The sequence below is a fragment of the Melospiza georgiana genome, unplaced genomic scaffold (assembly GCF_028018845.1).
Source record: "Melospiza georgiana isolate bMelGeo1 unplaced genomic scaffold, bMelGeo1.pri scaffold_29, whole genome shotgun sequence".
Classification (NCBI taxonomy): domain Eukaryota; kingdom Metazoa; phylum Chordata; class Aves; order Passeriformes; family Passerellidae; genus Melospiza; species Melospiza georgiana.
Genome location: NW_026652215.1, coordinates 5875865 through 5891284, shown reverse-complemented (window position 1 = coordinate 5891284; position 15420 = coordinate 5875865). Strand labels below are relative to the sequence as shown.

The window sequence follows — 15420 nt, the reverse complement described above, 5'->3', positions numbered from 1 at the left end:
CCGTTCCCTGCACGGGAGAGTCTGTGGCAGCAGAGTCTGTCATTTCCTCAGGTTGCTGGGACAAGCAAGACACCTTTGAAATTGTAGACTGGCAGACCTTCTTTAAGGCCTTCCAAAAACTCTGCAGTTGTTCCCAGAATTCAGAGAAAGCTTCTTTCTTTTTAAATTTTGTCATGAAAGGATTTGACTAACTTGACCTTTTACTGAGTGCTAAAATAGTTGTTCCCTTTGAAAGGAAGTGCTGCTGTGCTCTTCCACAATAGAACTGCATGACCTGCAGGGGGATTATGGGGAAGCTTTTCTGGGCAACTGTTTGCTGCAAGTTAATCAGAATTAGTGCATGACACTGAGTGATAAATATAAGAGTACCTGAAGGAGAAAATTTCAGAAGCTGTTTTATGTGTTTGGTAGAACAGGAGCATTGAGTGTTAAAGAAAAACACTTTGCATTTTCTTGATCATATTTGTATTCAATTACTGGCTAAACAGGCCGAAGTGTAGGCACAAGCAAGAAGATTGTCCTGATCTCTTGCTAGCTGTGTGAATGAAATGTGTCTCCTGGAGGGATGTTATAAAACGGGAAATCATCTCTGTTTGGGTTGACTTGTTCTGTGGGATTCAGCAGCCCAGGCAGTTTTCTGACAGCATCTGGTTCATTTTCTCTTCCCACTACAGGTCACCTGAAGCGTGTATTCAGCAGTGCTGAAGATCCTGAGGTGAGTGAGAAAGGAACATTTCATGTTCCTGGTGTTTAAGAATAGTAGAGGAAGATGTGAGCTTGGCCAGTAGCAATAGACTGTACAGGGCGAGCTAGGAAGGCCAAAAGAAAATCCATATTCATGCCTGGAACAAAAATAGTAACGGCAGAGATAGATATTTTTAAATTTCCTTCTCAGAGTTTGAAGAACTAAAAACCTAGTTTTGAAAAGAGAACGATGCTTGCTGACAGCAGATAGGGAAAATTTAATTAAGAGCAATTTCCTGTACAGTTGAATTAGATCATTTTAATTTAAACAGAGGGACTTAGAATCCTATTCCTATCAAACTTTATGATATCTACTTGGAACATGAGGTGGTAGAACAGGAAGGCCATCTTGCAATGGTGCCTGCTGTATCTGAAGCGCAATGGGCACCTTTGTGGCTGGGGAGCTGTGTGGGCCCAAAGGACGCAGGGCTGGCGGCCGTGAGCAGCTGAAGATGAGGCAGCGTGGGGCCAGGGGGCCCAGAAGGCCAAGGGCACGGTGGCTGTGCCAGCAGCAGGGGGGCAGCAGGAGCAGGGCAGGGAGCGTGGCCTGTGCTGGGCAGCGCTGCGGCCACAGCTGGAGTGCTGTGTGCAGCTGTGGGCCCTGGGAAGCAGAAAGTCATGGAGGGGCTGCAGCGTGGGCACAGAGGGACAGGGGAGCTGGGCAGGGGGTGCAGCACAAGGCCAGGGAGGAGGGGCTGAGGGAGCTTTAGCCTGGACAATGGGGGCTCATGAGGGACCTTCAGGCAGACTGCCATTGATCCCTGCCTTGGATCCATAGAGCCAATGCTCAGCACGAGGGCTGTTTGCCTGCCAAACATCCCTTCCCTGCATCCAAGTGCTTTAGACACTGGAGTGGGTAACACTTTCATATTTTGTTTGTTTATTTGTTTGTTTGTTTGCTAGAAGGAGAAGCCTTGTGTAATTTCTCCTTCTCCAGGGAGCTTTTTCTCAGTCTTTTCTACCCTTTTCCAGCACTGGCAGTTTCAGGTTAACAGCCCCCAGGGAATCAGTGTGTGTTGTGTTTGGGAATTGAGCAGGAAATCAATGCCCTTGCATTCCAGCTGGTGCTCAGAGATTAGAGGAGCTGGGAGGGGCTGGGCTGCATTTCTGATTCCAGCCACTTTAGCACCATCCTGGGGAAAGCAGAAAGGCCAAGCCCTGAGCCCAGCCTGGGACACCAGGGCCTGTCCCTCACGAGTGGCTTGGGGCTGTTTGTGGGGCAGGGGGATGTGAGGGGCAGCAAGGACGAATGTCATAAAACTGTGTGACACTGCAGATCCTTATGGAACCAAGGGACCAGTGGGACACTGTGGGAAGTTGTGGAACCAAGGGGATCATTGTGGCACTGTTGGGGCCCGTGGAACCAAGGGGCCAGTGTGACACTGTGGGGCCTATTGGGAACAAGAGACCATTGTGAGCCTACAAGGCTGGAACACCCCAGAACACTGAAATGCTGGGGGTAACCAAAGGTTCCTTGACTTGTGTTAGGTGCACAGGAGAAACACCAACCAGATATTGTCAACATGGGCAGATGCAAAGAATATTCTTGGTAGGAAGGGACCCACAAGAATCATCAAGTCCACCTCTTTAGTGAATGGCCCACACAGGGATTGAACCCACCGCCTCAGTGATACAAGCACCATGCAAAAACCAGCTGAGCTAAAATGTCCAAATGACACAAAATTTTACTGGCAAAATATCGACAGTCAAGGAACTTGGGCAAAGGGTTTATTACAACATCCACTTCAACATAAAACTCTTACCAAAGCATTAACTTCATTAACTTAGCCCATTTAACCTAAAGACCTTCAACCCTTAAGATGTTTAGTTACCCAAAATGTTCCAGGTAAGTAGGATTAGAAGGAGAACAAATAGAGAACATCAGAAAGACAGAAGATCCATAGAAAGACACACACATAGGTACCAACTACTCAGATTCCAGCTACACCAACAGAGGAACCCCAGGAGAAACTGGGATGCAGGCCAGGGGCTGGCCTCGTGCTCTGGCTTTTAACCCCGTGGACCTTCATGGGCCCGCCCCTGGGGTGGGACTGCCAGTTGCTTGTCCAATCAGATTAAGGGTAGGCACCAGCTGGTAGTGTGTGATTGATTGACAGCTCAGCCAATCAAAGTGGCGTTGGCACAGCATCTGCTATGTGATTGACAGCTCTGCCAGGTCAGGGCTGTGGGTGGGTTCTGTCCCACCACAAACCAAGGCCTGACCCGGCCCTGGCCCCACATGGGTGTTCCGAGCATCCGAAGGTGTCTCGGAACATTGATCTCATTCAGCCTCTGACAGCGACCACTGTGGCACTACGGAACCTCATGGGTCAGTTGTGACAATGCAGGTCGAAGGACACCACGGTGACACTACAGAACCTCAAAGAATCAAGGGTACTGTTGTGCAACTCAAGGGGCCCTGTGGAAGGAAGGGTCAATAATGAAACTGTGGGACCAATATATAAAAGGAACCATTGTGACACAGCGGGGCTACATGGAGACAATGGACCCTTGTGACTCTGTTGGGGCTCATGAAACAAAGAAGCCATTGTGACATTGCGAGACCTCATGGAATAATGAGACCATTGTGACAGTATGGGGCTCCATGAAATCAAAGGAACATGGAACAAGTCTGCCTGGTTTGGCCTCCTGGAGGCTGTCTGGCAGGTCCCACTGAATTTGACATGTCAAGGGCCACTTCCCATCTGACTGCGAAGCACTGGGGCTCTGTGCTTTCCTTCCTGTGGGAAAGAACTGCCTTTCTTGTCTAGGCGCCTTCACCAAAATTGGGATTCCATGTCTAAAATTCTCTATATCCAAGGGTTACTCCCGGACAAAATCTGCCCATACAGTCAAACCTGGCTAGACTTGGCCTCTGGTGATTGCCTCTCATCTACCCCTGCACCACTGGGACTCACTTGTTTCCTTCCTATGGAGATTGTTGATTGTTGTGACACTGTGGAGGATTGTGGAACCAATGGGCCATGGTGACACTGCAGGCCCTTGTGGAACCTGTTACACTGTAGGAACTTTTGGAACCAAGGGGAACATTTTGATCCTGCAGGGTACCATGGATCCAGGGGGCCACTGTGACACTGTGGGGCCTTGTGGAACCAAGGGCATAATTGTGGCTCTGTTGAGCTGCATGGTCCCAAGGGGCCAGTGTGAAGCCGTGAGGCTTTCTGGAACCAAAAGACAATTGTAGCATTTTAGGGCCTCATGGAGTCAAAGGGCCATTGTGATCCCGCAGGGCACCATGGACCCATGGAGACCATTGTGGCATTCCAAGGCCCCATGAATCATGGAAACCATTGTGACCCTGCAGGGCCTCATGGAAGGAAGGGGCCATTGTGACACTTTGGGTACTTGTGGAACCAAGGGAATCATTGTTGCACTACTGGGCCCCAATGGAACCAAGGGGCCATTGGACACAGCGAGCCTTCATGGAACCAATAGACCATTAAGATACTGGTCACTATATTGTTGCTTCGCCTTTATCTCAGGTCTTTGAATCCCAACTCTTGTACTGTGCTTGACTTCTCCATGTTAATTGTTTTTCACCCTGTTACTAAAGTTCTTTTTGGGCAACTCCATTGATCCTGCTTGTAGGATCATTGGGGGCTAAGACAGTTGGGAAGGACAGAGACAAGAGATATCTGAAGCCAGGTATTGGAACTTGTGGTTTATTGCAAAGGGTGTGGGTGCAGGGGCCTTGTTTGAAGCTGCCAGCCACAGCTCGGAGCAGGCCCGAAAGAGGAGATCGAAAGAGACACCCAAAATGGATGCCCAAAAGAGGAGGGGAGTTCCCATTACAATACAATAAATCTTCTTCTGTGCTGCATATTCTAATTTTCACTAACCAATCTAGTACAAGATACAAATCTTATAGCATTTATATACAGTCTATAAGAATGGTTACATTACCATACTGTGCTACATTTTAAACCCTTAAAACTACTCTTTGGACTCCTTCTGCCAAGCTAGTAGGGTCTGCTCTGACCCTTGGATCTGTCTGCAAGCAGAGGGTATTGTTTCATCAAAGGAAGATTACTTTCAGCTGGCCATACCATTGTTTTCCAGTTGTTCAGTAACTAAGGCTTGGTGTCTCAAAGCTTGATTTCATTTTAATCTCACTTATAGTTTCCATATTCTCAAAATCTTTTGCCAGGCAATCATATTTATAAGGCTTTCCTGTCTCATCTTCCCCAGCATCTGCTTCTTTTCATTTTCACCACCCTTGCCCTGAAGCTGGGGAACCAGAAAGGTTTGTCACAGCCACCCTCATTGCGACCTTTGCCACCCAAACAGAGACCGTGACATTTAGTCTCATCAGAGTGGTTAGCTGATGGATAGACCAGTGCTCCCCAGGATTTTGGATTGTGTCAGGTTGGCAGATTGATCATTGTTTTGAGGGATCTCGGCCAGGATCCCCAGGGACAACGACAGTTTCACCTGTGTAGGATTGCAGGTGGGTTTAGGGAAACGCAGGGCAATTATTGCCCATTTTACCACTGTGTATTTACAATATGCACCCAAGTCCCATTATTGATTTGGGGTGTTCCAGTGGCTGTTCCACCTAAGGTGGAGAAAGAGAAAAATGGGCAGCCAAATCTCCAAAGTAGAAAAGTGCATATATGGATGCTCTAAGTTAATTCTCACTGATCATGACCAAATATCTTCAAAGAACAAATAAAAATCAATTGTGAAGTAGATCATTAAAAATTTTCCAGATGCCCCTGAGCCTGACTGTCCTCCCTCCATCTTGGCTCCTCCACTTCCTGCTACCACAACCTTCTCTTCCGCCCTGAACAAACCTCCAGACACCATCCCCAGAACTGCAGGTCATGCCCCCACTTTCAATCATTCCACCTTCAGCCTGGGCCATGCCTCCAGAATGCCAGCCCAGTTGTTTGCCATCCTAAATCAAGGCCCTTCCTCCCCAGCACCTGACAAAATGGCAGTGCCCTTTGCCTCACCCTCCGGCAAAAATATAACCCCATGGTCACAGATACTAAGCCCAACTGTCATACTATTTCTAATCCAAATGTTTCTCCTCCAAGTTATTCTTCCTCCTTAAAAAACAGTTTGGATTCCCCAGAGCCGCCTTGCCCCTCAAACCCAGAAGATCCCCAGGAAAGGATCCAGAAAGAAGCAGTAAAGGAAGGAGACTGGCCAATAGTCTCGAAACTCCTTGTTGCCCCGGTATGTTATGAAAGAAGGGGGCAGAATCCCAGGTATCAGCCATTGGTTTACGGGGAACTCAAAGATCTGTGTAGGGCAGCTAAAGACCATAGGAAGGACTTGCCTTGTTTTAATGGACTAATGAGGGCCATGTTTACAGCACATGTCTCAACCTCATATGATTTAAAATATATTATGACCATGTTGTTGTCACCTACAGAATACACCCTTTGGGAAGGGGGATGGAAGTGTTTACTAAATCAATTAATAGCAGACTATGCTAATAATGAGGCAAGGGCAGAATTGACAAACAATCATCCAGCTGGAGAAGGACAACACAGCCTACCAGATGATCATGCAGCAGGTGTCTTGAGAGAAGTATTGGATGATATCAAAGAGATGGCTTTGAAAGCTTTAATCCAGGTATCGGATGGTAGCATCCCCAATGTGGACTGCCTTGAGTGGCTGCAGCTAAAGCTTTAGGACAATCAGACCATCTTGGGTGCCTGTTAAGTAAGCAAAGCAATGCTACTCCCTCACATTGAGTGGCCTGCTCTCAGACATAGAGACCATCAAACATGCCACCTTGCAGAACAGCGATAGAGTTTTTACTCTGTGCACATAAGCATGGCTGTGTAGACTCTGAGGGTATGTGTTGCATGAACCTCTCCATCCACAGCGAGTCAATCCACAAGAGCATTCAGGTACTGAAGGAAGGGATGAAGAAGCTTCAAGTGGAAAACAAAGATTGGTTCAATAAACTCTTCCAATCCTGAGGACTAAAGGGTTGGATGATGTCTATCTAAAACAGGACTATTCATTCTCTTAGTGGTTGTTGTTGTGTTGTTAATTTTCCCATTTTTGTTGGGATGCTTTTAGAAAGTCTTACAAAATTCTTTCAGTTCCATCTTTGTTGTACAAGAGAAAAGGGGGAAGATACCCAACACAGGATCCTCATGGACTCCTTGGACGAGAGAATTGGAGGCCAGGATGGCACAAAAAGGTCTCAGAGACTCAGTGTCAGAAGAAAAATCCATAAAAGTACCTAAAAGTATCCTTAAATCCATAAAGTACCTTAAAAACCTTGAGTATCTCAAAGTGCTAATGAGCCCTACTGAGTGTCAGTGCAAAGCTCTCAAGGGACTTGTTAAAGCAGATAATTGGGGCCATGATTGTAAAACCTCTCACACAATGTGTATTAAAAGGGAAACACCAAGTACCTTAAAATAACTGAAGTACCCTGTAGTATTAATGAGCCCAACTGAGTGTTGTTACTGACAAAGCCTCTCCAGGGACTAAGTACAGCAGATAATTGGAGGCCAGGATGGCAGAGACATCTCAGAGACTCAAGGCAAAAGCCAAACCCAAAGTTCTTTCAAAATCCTGCAGTCCCTGGGAGCATTCAGGAGCCCCCAGGGCCATTGTTGAGCAAGGCTCCCCAGGGACTCCTTCCAGCAGATCCTTGAGGCCACAGGGATGTGGGCTAGGGGGAGATGCTGAGGGCAGGACAAGGGGCTGACAGTGCCCAGCCTGGCTGAGGCTGTGCCAGGAGGCCCCAGGGCCTCAGGACAAGGTGTCTCCTAACAGCCCTTGGTGGCACAGACCCTGCTGTGCCCCAGGGCACCAAGACTTGGCTTCTCTTTGTGCCCACCTGTTGTCACTGCCTGCAGTTCTCTGCTCTGCTTGGGGCCTGGGGACACTTTCTCAGTTGTGTCCTCCAGTGGGACCCATTAAAAGTCCAAGAAACTTTGCAGTTGGATTCTGACTTGGAGTTCTGGAGAAGTTTCTTCAGCTCCCTCTCAGGGACTGATGTTCAGGGCCTGAGCACAAAGCCCCAGAGGCTCATTCAAGTCCTGGTGCTTTGTCTGTGCTGCTGAGCTGGGCTGGGCTCCTGGCACAGAGGCAATTCCTGGTAACCAAGAGGAGCTTCAAAAGCACATTTCTCTTGATGAGCAGCTCTTCTGCCAGACCAGCAGGGCTGGGACACTGCCTGCAGCCATCCTGGGCACAGCACAGAGGCACAGAGAGCTTCAATCAGTCAGGGCTGGGAAGGTGCTGAGAAGTGCCTGGGACAGAATCACTGCCAGCCCTTGGCACAGGAACTCTGGCTGCAGGACAATGCAGCTGCAGCACCTGCAGTGAACTCCTAAAGCTGGAACATCCCACTGCCTACAGACTCTGTGAGTACTACTCTGGGTATTTCTGGTGCAGGGGAGGTGAAATGCTCGTGAAGGTCTAAAATGCTGAGGGGTTCTGATCAGTCATACAATATTTCTAAGATAAATATTTTGGCAAAAAAAGGACATTTCCTAATACTTTGTACTCAGTTTCCTACTAGTGGAGAATGGCAGGGAGGAGAGATAAATATTAAAGGTTGATTATGAATTTTGACAAATTCCTGAGACATCTGAATTGTTACTTTAAGTGATCAATAAGTTCACAGAGATTTGGGGTCTGTGAGTGCTGGCAAGGAGTGATCAGGCACAGGGAAACACCTGCAGGAGGGAAATCTCCAGGAAGCAGAGGGAAGATCAGGCAAGGAGAGAAAACAATACCCAGAGATGCTGTGGCAGGGAGAGTTTAGAGATGCCCACAGGATCCTCTCCAGTGCAGCCCCTCCCTCTGAACAAGCCCCCTCCCTCCTGTGCCCCAGCCAAGCCTCTGCCCTCAGGGCTGGGGCTTCAAGGCGTGCAGCCCCTCCTGTGCAGGCAGAGCTGCAGCAGAGCTGTGGGGCAGCTCTGCAGCCCCGGGCCCAGTTCCCTCTGCAGAGCACAGGGCTGGGAGCAGCTGCCCGGCACTGGGGGCTCTGGCAGGGGGCACAGCTGGCTCAGGGTGACGCTGTCCCCAGAGCCCGGCTCTGGGCAATGCTGTCAGTGCAGCCAGGGAAGGAGCTGCATCTCCCTTCATCCAATGCCATCATAGGGACACCTGGAATCTCCCTGAGATTTCAGTCCAAGCTGGGAGCTTCCATCCAGGGTGCAAACCTGTCCTGGAGCATTTCTGAGTTATGAGATTGATGGGGAAAGGCAGAGGTGTTGTGACACAGAAAATGCTGCTGGGTTGGTGAAATGAGCAAAGTGAGTCCTTGGCTACAAATGTGGAGCTGGGCTGTGGTGGATGCATCTGCTCTCAGCGGTAGGTGGTGGCATTTTAAGGGAAGCATAAGAATGTGCTCACCTTCCACCTGAGAAAGTTCAAAGCCCAAAGAAACTGAACAGGTCAGAATGACAGACCATCTCTCCTCAGTCTGCATTCATCATCTTGACCCAGGGAACTCACTCTGTTCTCCCTGAGGGCCTCAGACATGCTTATGGTTTGATATCCAAAACTACCAGCAGAGACATGGGGGGAGCTTATGAAGAAAACCTCAGAACTCTTAAAAATTAAAGACAATGTCTGTGTGTTACCGAGGAGGATGTATGGGAAATGGCCTTGATTTTGTTTACAGGTACCTCCCCTAAGTCTTTACTGTCCTTTCTCCATGAACAGGTCCCCATGTGCAGCCCCAGCAAATGTCCAACAGCAGCTCCATCAGCCACTTCCTCCTGCTGGCATTGGCAGACACGCGGCAGCTGCAGCTCCTGCACTTCTGCCTCTTGCTGGGCATCTCCCTGGCTGCCCTCCTGGCCAACAGCCTCATCATCAGCGCCGTAGCCTGCGGCCACCACCTGCACACGCCCATGTTCTTCTTCCTGCTCAACCTGGCCCTCAGTGACCTGGGCTCCATCTGCACCACTGTCCCCAAAGCCATGCACAATTCCCTCTGGGACACCAGGGACATCTCCTACACTGGATGTGCTGCTCAGACCTTTTTCTTTCTGTTCTTCATTGGAGCAGAGTTTTATCTGCTGACCATCATGTGCTACGACCGCTATGTGTCCATCTGCAAACCCCTGCACTACGGGACCCTCCTGGGCAGCAGAGCTTGTGCCCACATGGCAGCAGCTGCCTGGGCCAGTGGCTTTCTCTATTCGCTGCTGCACACAGCCAATACATTTTCCTTGCCCCTGTGCCATGGCAATGCCCTGGGCCAGTTCTTCTGTGAAATCCCACAGATCCTCAAGCTCTCCTGCTCCAAATCCCAACTAAAGGAAGTGGGACTTCTTGCTGTCAGTGCCTGTCTGGTATTCAGTTGTTTTGTGTTCATTGTTTTCTCCTATGTGCAGATCTTCAGAGCTGTGCTGAGGATCCCCTCTGAGCAGGGACGGCACAAAGCCTTTTCCACCTGCTTCCCTCACCTGGCCGTGCTATCCGTGTTTATCAGCACAGCCACATTTGCCTATTTGAAACCTCCCAACATCTCCTCCCCATCCCTGGATCTGGCCCTGTCAGTTCTGTACTCAGTGGTGCCTCCAGCCCTGAACCCCCTCATCTACAGCCTGAGGAACCAGGAGCTCAAGGCTGCAGTGTGGACACTGATGACTGCATGCTTTCAGAAACATTAAACTGCTGGGCAATATCTACATATAACTTGTAATCAAAGTCATCTTTGCTACTTCTTTTTTGCTTAAGTGTGGAGGTTCTTTTCTTTGTTTTATGTTTAAATATAGTCCAGAAAAAATGTCATTGTTTCTGCCATTTACTTTTTTTTTTTTTCTCTCCAACTTGCCTGTGGCCACAGACTGTGTCAATGAGGGGCTGCACTCTGGGTGACTTTAAAGTAAATAAAGGAACTCCCAGCCAAGTTTTCTGCAGAGATGCCCTTTTGTTGCCTTCTCTGGAGCTGCAGCAGCAATGTCTGTGTGCAGAGCTGGGGGCAGATCAGTGCTGGCCCAGCAGCTGTGCCCAGCAGCAGCAGCATTTGGTGTTGCCAGTGCTGCTGCCGTGGCCCTGCCCCACTGCCCTGGTGGCCCTGGTGTTGCTGCAGGGCCTGAGTGCTCTCGGGGCCGGGCACAGCCCTGGGGGTGGCAGTGCGGGGCTGCAGCAGGGACAGGCCATGGGCACTGCTGGGGCAGCGCTGACGCCTCAGCCCAGGCCCTGGGGGCTCCAGGCTCCTTGCCCAGGCTCTCCCAAGAACACAGCCAGGCCAATGCTCAGCACAGAAAAGCCCCGTGAGCAGCCCCCGGCTGGCCGTGGGCAGGCTGGGGGCAAACAGCATGGCTGGGGCTCTGCAAGGGCCCTGGGGTAGATGGGAAGGAGCAACGGAGCAGGGGCTGATCCATCCCCAGTGTGCTGGACAGCTCAGGGCAGTGGCCCAGAGCATCCTCATGGAGCTGCCAACAACATCCCCCCTCTGCAGCCCTGGCCTCTCCCCCAGCTCACACAGGTGCCCCATCCTTGCAGGCACAGACACGGCAGCACTGGCTCAGCAGCCCCTGTTTGCATTCCACACAGAAGGGGAGCACCCCCATGCTGTTGGTGTGGGGACATGAAACTGAGGGAGCACAAATGCCATCAGCCCCTGGGGCCAGCAAGGGCTGGGGGACACCAGGGAAACCACTCAGCTTTGTCCGGGCCTCTGCAGTCAGCCAGAAAGTTTGTTCCCATCAGCTGGGAGTTTCCTGTCCCACTGCAGACGCTGTTGCTCAGAGCCAGTGCTGCCTGACAGCCACCCCCAAACTGCCCTGAGCATTTCCTCTGCTTCACATTTGCTTTCTTTACTCTTCCTGATACAAATTTCTTCTAATTCCCCACCCCAGGGGACCCAGAACTCGACATAGCACTCGAGGTGCTGCCCAACCAGTGCTGAGCACAGGGGAAGAATTCCTGCCCTGCTCCTGCTGGCCACACCATTCCTGATCCAGGCCAGGAGCCATTGGCATTCTTGGCCACCTGGCCACATTGCTGGCTCATGTCCAGCCTGCTGTCCATCAGTCCCTGCAGGTCCCTTTCTGCCTGGCTGCTGTCCAGCCACTCTGTCCCCAGCCTCTAGCACTGCAGGTGTTGTTGTGCCCAAAGTGCAGGACCCAGCACTTGGACTTATTAAACCTCACCTTGTTGGATTTCGGCCCTGGATCCAGCCTGTCCAGGGCCCTGTGCAGAGCCCTCCTACCTCCATCCTCCATCAGATCCACACTCACACCCAGTTTGGTGTCATCTGCAGATTTGCTGATGTTGGACACATTCCCCTCATCCAGACCTTTCCATGCAGACATTGGAATCCACGCTGGCTGGCTCTGACCCCTCGGCCATCCTGTGGGTGCCCTGTGATGGCACTCAGGGTGATCTGTTCCATAACCTTGCCGGGCACCCAGGTCAGGCTGACAGGCCTGGAGTTCCCCAGATCCTCCTTCCAGCCCTTCTTGGGGATGGGCTCACACTGGCACCTCCAGCCCTCTGGGCCCTCCCTGCTGAGCCAGCACTGATGGTAAATGATGGAGAGCAGCTTGGGGAGCTCATCCACCAGCTCCCACATCCCCCTGGGATGGATCTCATCTCCTCCCAGAGACACCTGTGAGCATCTGAGTGGCTCAGCAGGTCCCCAGCTGCTTCCTTCTGGATTACAGGGGCTGTTCTGCTCCCTGTGCCCATCCACCAGCTCAGGAGAACACTTTTCTTGAGGATAACTTGACTTATTCTTGAAAACTGAGGCAAAGAAGGGGTTAAGTACCTCAGCCTTTCTCTCATATTTGGTAACCACATCTCCCCTAATAATGAATGGAGATTGTCCTTGTACCTTGTTTTTCCATTAATGTACTTATAGAAACATTTTTATTATTCTTCACAGATGTGGCCTGGTTAAGTCTTAAGCTTTCACCTGTCTAATTTTCATTTTGCATGAGCTAACAACATCCTTAAACATATCCTGAGATACCTACCTCTCTGTCCGAAGGTGATGCACGTTCTGTTTTGCCCCAAGTTCCTGCAAAAGGCCCATCACATACAGAATGTCACCTGTTGGGTAAAGCACGCCTCAGAGGAGGAAAATACAAGAGTCTATAAATTAAAAGAGGGAAAGCAAGCTAGTAAAGTAAAAGAAGAAGAGGCTGGGAAGGCTAACAAAAATTGGGACCTCCTTGACCACTTACTTCACCCTACCCTTGCAGTACCTCAAATCCTTCCTCCAATTCTTCTTGCTGTGGACCCAATTCCTCCTCCTCTCCCAGCTGTCATTCCTTTACCACCTCCTAACCCAGTTATACCTCCAACACCTTCCCCTCTACCCTCTCCTTACTCTCTTTACCCTTCACTACTGTTCCCTTACCTCTACCATCTCATGCACCCCTTATTCACCAGCAAGTTCCTGCTCTGCCTCCCACAGCACAAATGAGAAGCCAAAAAACATCTCAGAATCTCATGCCCAAGAGTGAAGTTACCCAGTCAGCCTCCATAGCTGATGTTGTAACACCCGGTCCAAAGTGGGTAAAGTGGAAAAATTGTTCCCCCTCAGAGAAGTTCCCATGGGCAGGGTGGCCAGAGAGATTGGATTTGTAAATGCTCCCTTGACTGCATCCAAATTAAGGAATTTTAAGAAAGAATTGCAAAATTTAGTGGAAGACCCAGTAGGAATAGCAAATCAAATTAATCCATTTTTAGCCCCCAATATTTATACATGGGGAGAATTGAACTCCACCTTTAACATCCTATTTTCCCCAGAAAAGACTCGATTAATAAGAACTGCAGGAATGAAAATTTGGGAGCAAGAAAACCAACCCAGGCCCCCAGGTGACAAAAAAAAAAAGCCTTTAGTGGAGCCTAGCTGGGACTCTAATCAAGAAGAGGAGAGAAGGAACATGAGAGATTACAGGTCCCTGATGACCAGAGGGATAAAAGAATCAGTCCCTAGAGGGAGTAATACCAGGTTAGCATTTAACAGCACCCAGGAAAAAGACGAGACCTCAGCACCATGGCTTAATAGGGTAAAGTAAAACTTCCAGATTTACTCTGATGTTGACCCAGATAGCCCAGAAGGCCAAGTCCTTCTCAAGGTACAATTTATAAGTAAATCCTGGCGTGCTATCAGATGAAAGTTAGAAAGAATAGAGGACTGGCAGGAAAAAAGTATAATGAACTGCTGAGAGAAGCCATAAGAGTATATCTGAGAAGAGAAGAAAAAAAGACAAAAAGAAAAGCTAAAATTATGGTAGCCATAGTCAGAGAAAGTGGAGGAGCCAACAAATACAGGCCAGTAGAACCACTTAGAAGAGACAAAGGTTTCATTGGACCAAAAGGGACTAGGGCTCTACCCAGTGACAAATACTGTTATTACTGTGGAGAGAAAGGACATCTAAAGAGAAATTGTAAGAAACTCCAATTAGATGAAGCCATAGCCTGGGAGCAAGAAGCTCTAGAGAACATCTTAAGAAGAAACGAGAAGTATGCAGAATAGGGGTGTCAAGGGTTGTATGCCCTGGGGAATTTAATGAATCATCTGGAAGAGCCCTTTGTAAATTTCGAGATTGTCCCCAGAATGATGAATTTGAAGTTTTAGTTGATACCGGAGCAGACAAGTCATGTGTGACTAAAATAACAACAGGAATCACAGTCGGTAAAAAGGTCTGCAAAGTACGAGGGGCCAAAGGAGAACCATTGGAGGCCCAGATTATAGAAGATGTAGAAATTAGAGGAAATTCAAGAAAGTGTTGAGCTAATTTCATTTACATCCACAAGTTAGGTTGTTATTTATTAGGACATGATTTACAAATCAAATTGAGAACTGGAGTAATCCCAAAAGAAAGAAAAATGGTAGTACAAGTAATGGTCTTAACAAAGGGAGACATAGATGAAATCAATCCAAACACATGGATGGGGGAGGGAAAAATTGGTTGTTTGAATATGCCACGAATAAAAGCAGAGATACAGAAAGACATCTCCCCCATTCAGGTAAGGCAGTATCCAATTTCCCCAGAGGGAAAGAAAGGACCAGCCCCAGTAACTGACCAGCTATTAAAGGAAGGATTTTAGCACCATGCATGTCTCCACATAATACTCCCATACTAGCATTGAGAAAAGCTGATGGAAGTTAACGATTAGCACAAGATTCAAGAGAAGTTAATAAAAGAATGCTTGTGAGGCACCCGGTAGTACAAAACCCGTACACCCTTTTAAGCCAAGTACCTGAGGAGCATGCACGGTTATCAGTCGTGGATTTAAAGGATGACTTCTGGGCATGTCCCCTGGCTGAAGAGTGCCGGAACTGGTTTGCCTTTGAATGGGAGGACATTGAAAAGAAAAGAAAACAGCAACTAAGGTGGACAGGTCTTCCCCAGGGGTTTAGAGAATCCTCGAATCTCTTTGGCAAGCTCTAGAAGAACTCCTAGAACAGTTTAAACCTGAGAATGGGGTAAATATTTTACAATATGTTGATGATTTACTTGCATCAGAGGGAGAACAAGACAAAGTTAGAAGTTCTAGCATAGAGTTCCTAAATTTCTTAGGGGAAAAAAGCCTAAAAGTATCACAAAAGAAACTGCAATTTGTGAAACAAGAAGTAACAGATCTAGGACATATAATCACCCAAGGGTATAAAAGGTGAAGCCCCAAGAGAATGTTGGGAATTCTGTCCATCCCTGCCCCAAAGACCAAAAGAGACGTTAGAAAATTACTAGGTTTGTT

At 48.8% G+C, this 15420-nt stretch overlaps 2 protein-coding genes and 1 pseudogene across 2 annotated transcripts in view; 1 reads left to right on the top strand and 2 right to left on the bottom strand.

The window, feature by feature from the left end:
* The window catches only part of LOC131096315 (TOG array regulator of axonemal microtubules protein 2-like), a 28661-nt gene extending 19430 nt beyond the window's left edge, over positions 1 to 9231 (bottom strand). Inside the window, exon 1 of the mRNA XM_058044656.1 lies at positions 9205 to 9231. Coding sequence (XP_057900639.1) covers positions 9205 to 9231 — 27 coding nt within the window. The remainder of the gene's footprint in view (positions 1 to 9204) is intronic.
* The window catches only part of LOC131096400 (zinc finger protein 239-like), a 193705-nt pseudogene that overhangs the window by 103769 nt on the left and 74516 nt on the right, over positions 1 to 15420 (bottom strand).
* LOC131096472 (olfactory receptor 14J1-like) lies at positions 9438 to 10370 on the top strand. Its single transcript, XM_058044810.1, has one exon. It carries the CDS (start codon positions 9438 to 9440, stop codon positions 10368 to 10370), a length of 933 nt encoding a protein of 310 aa, XP_057900793.1.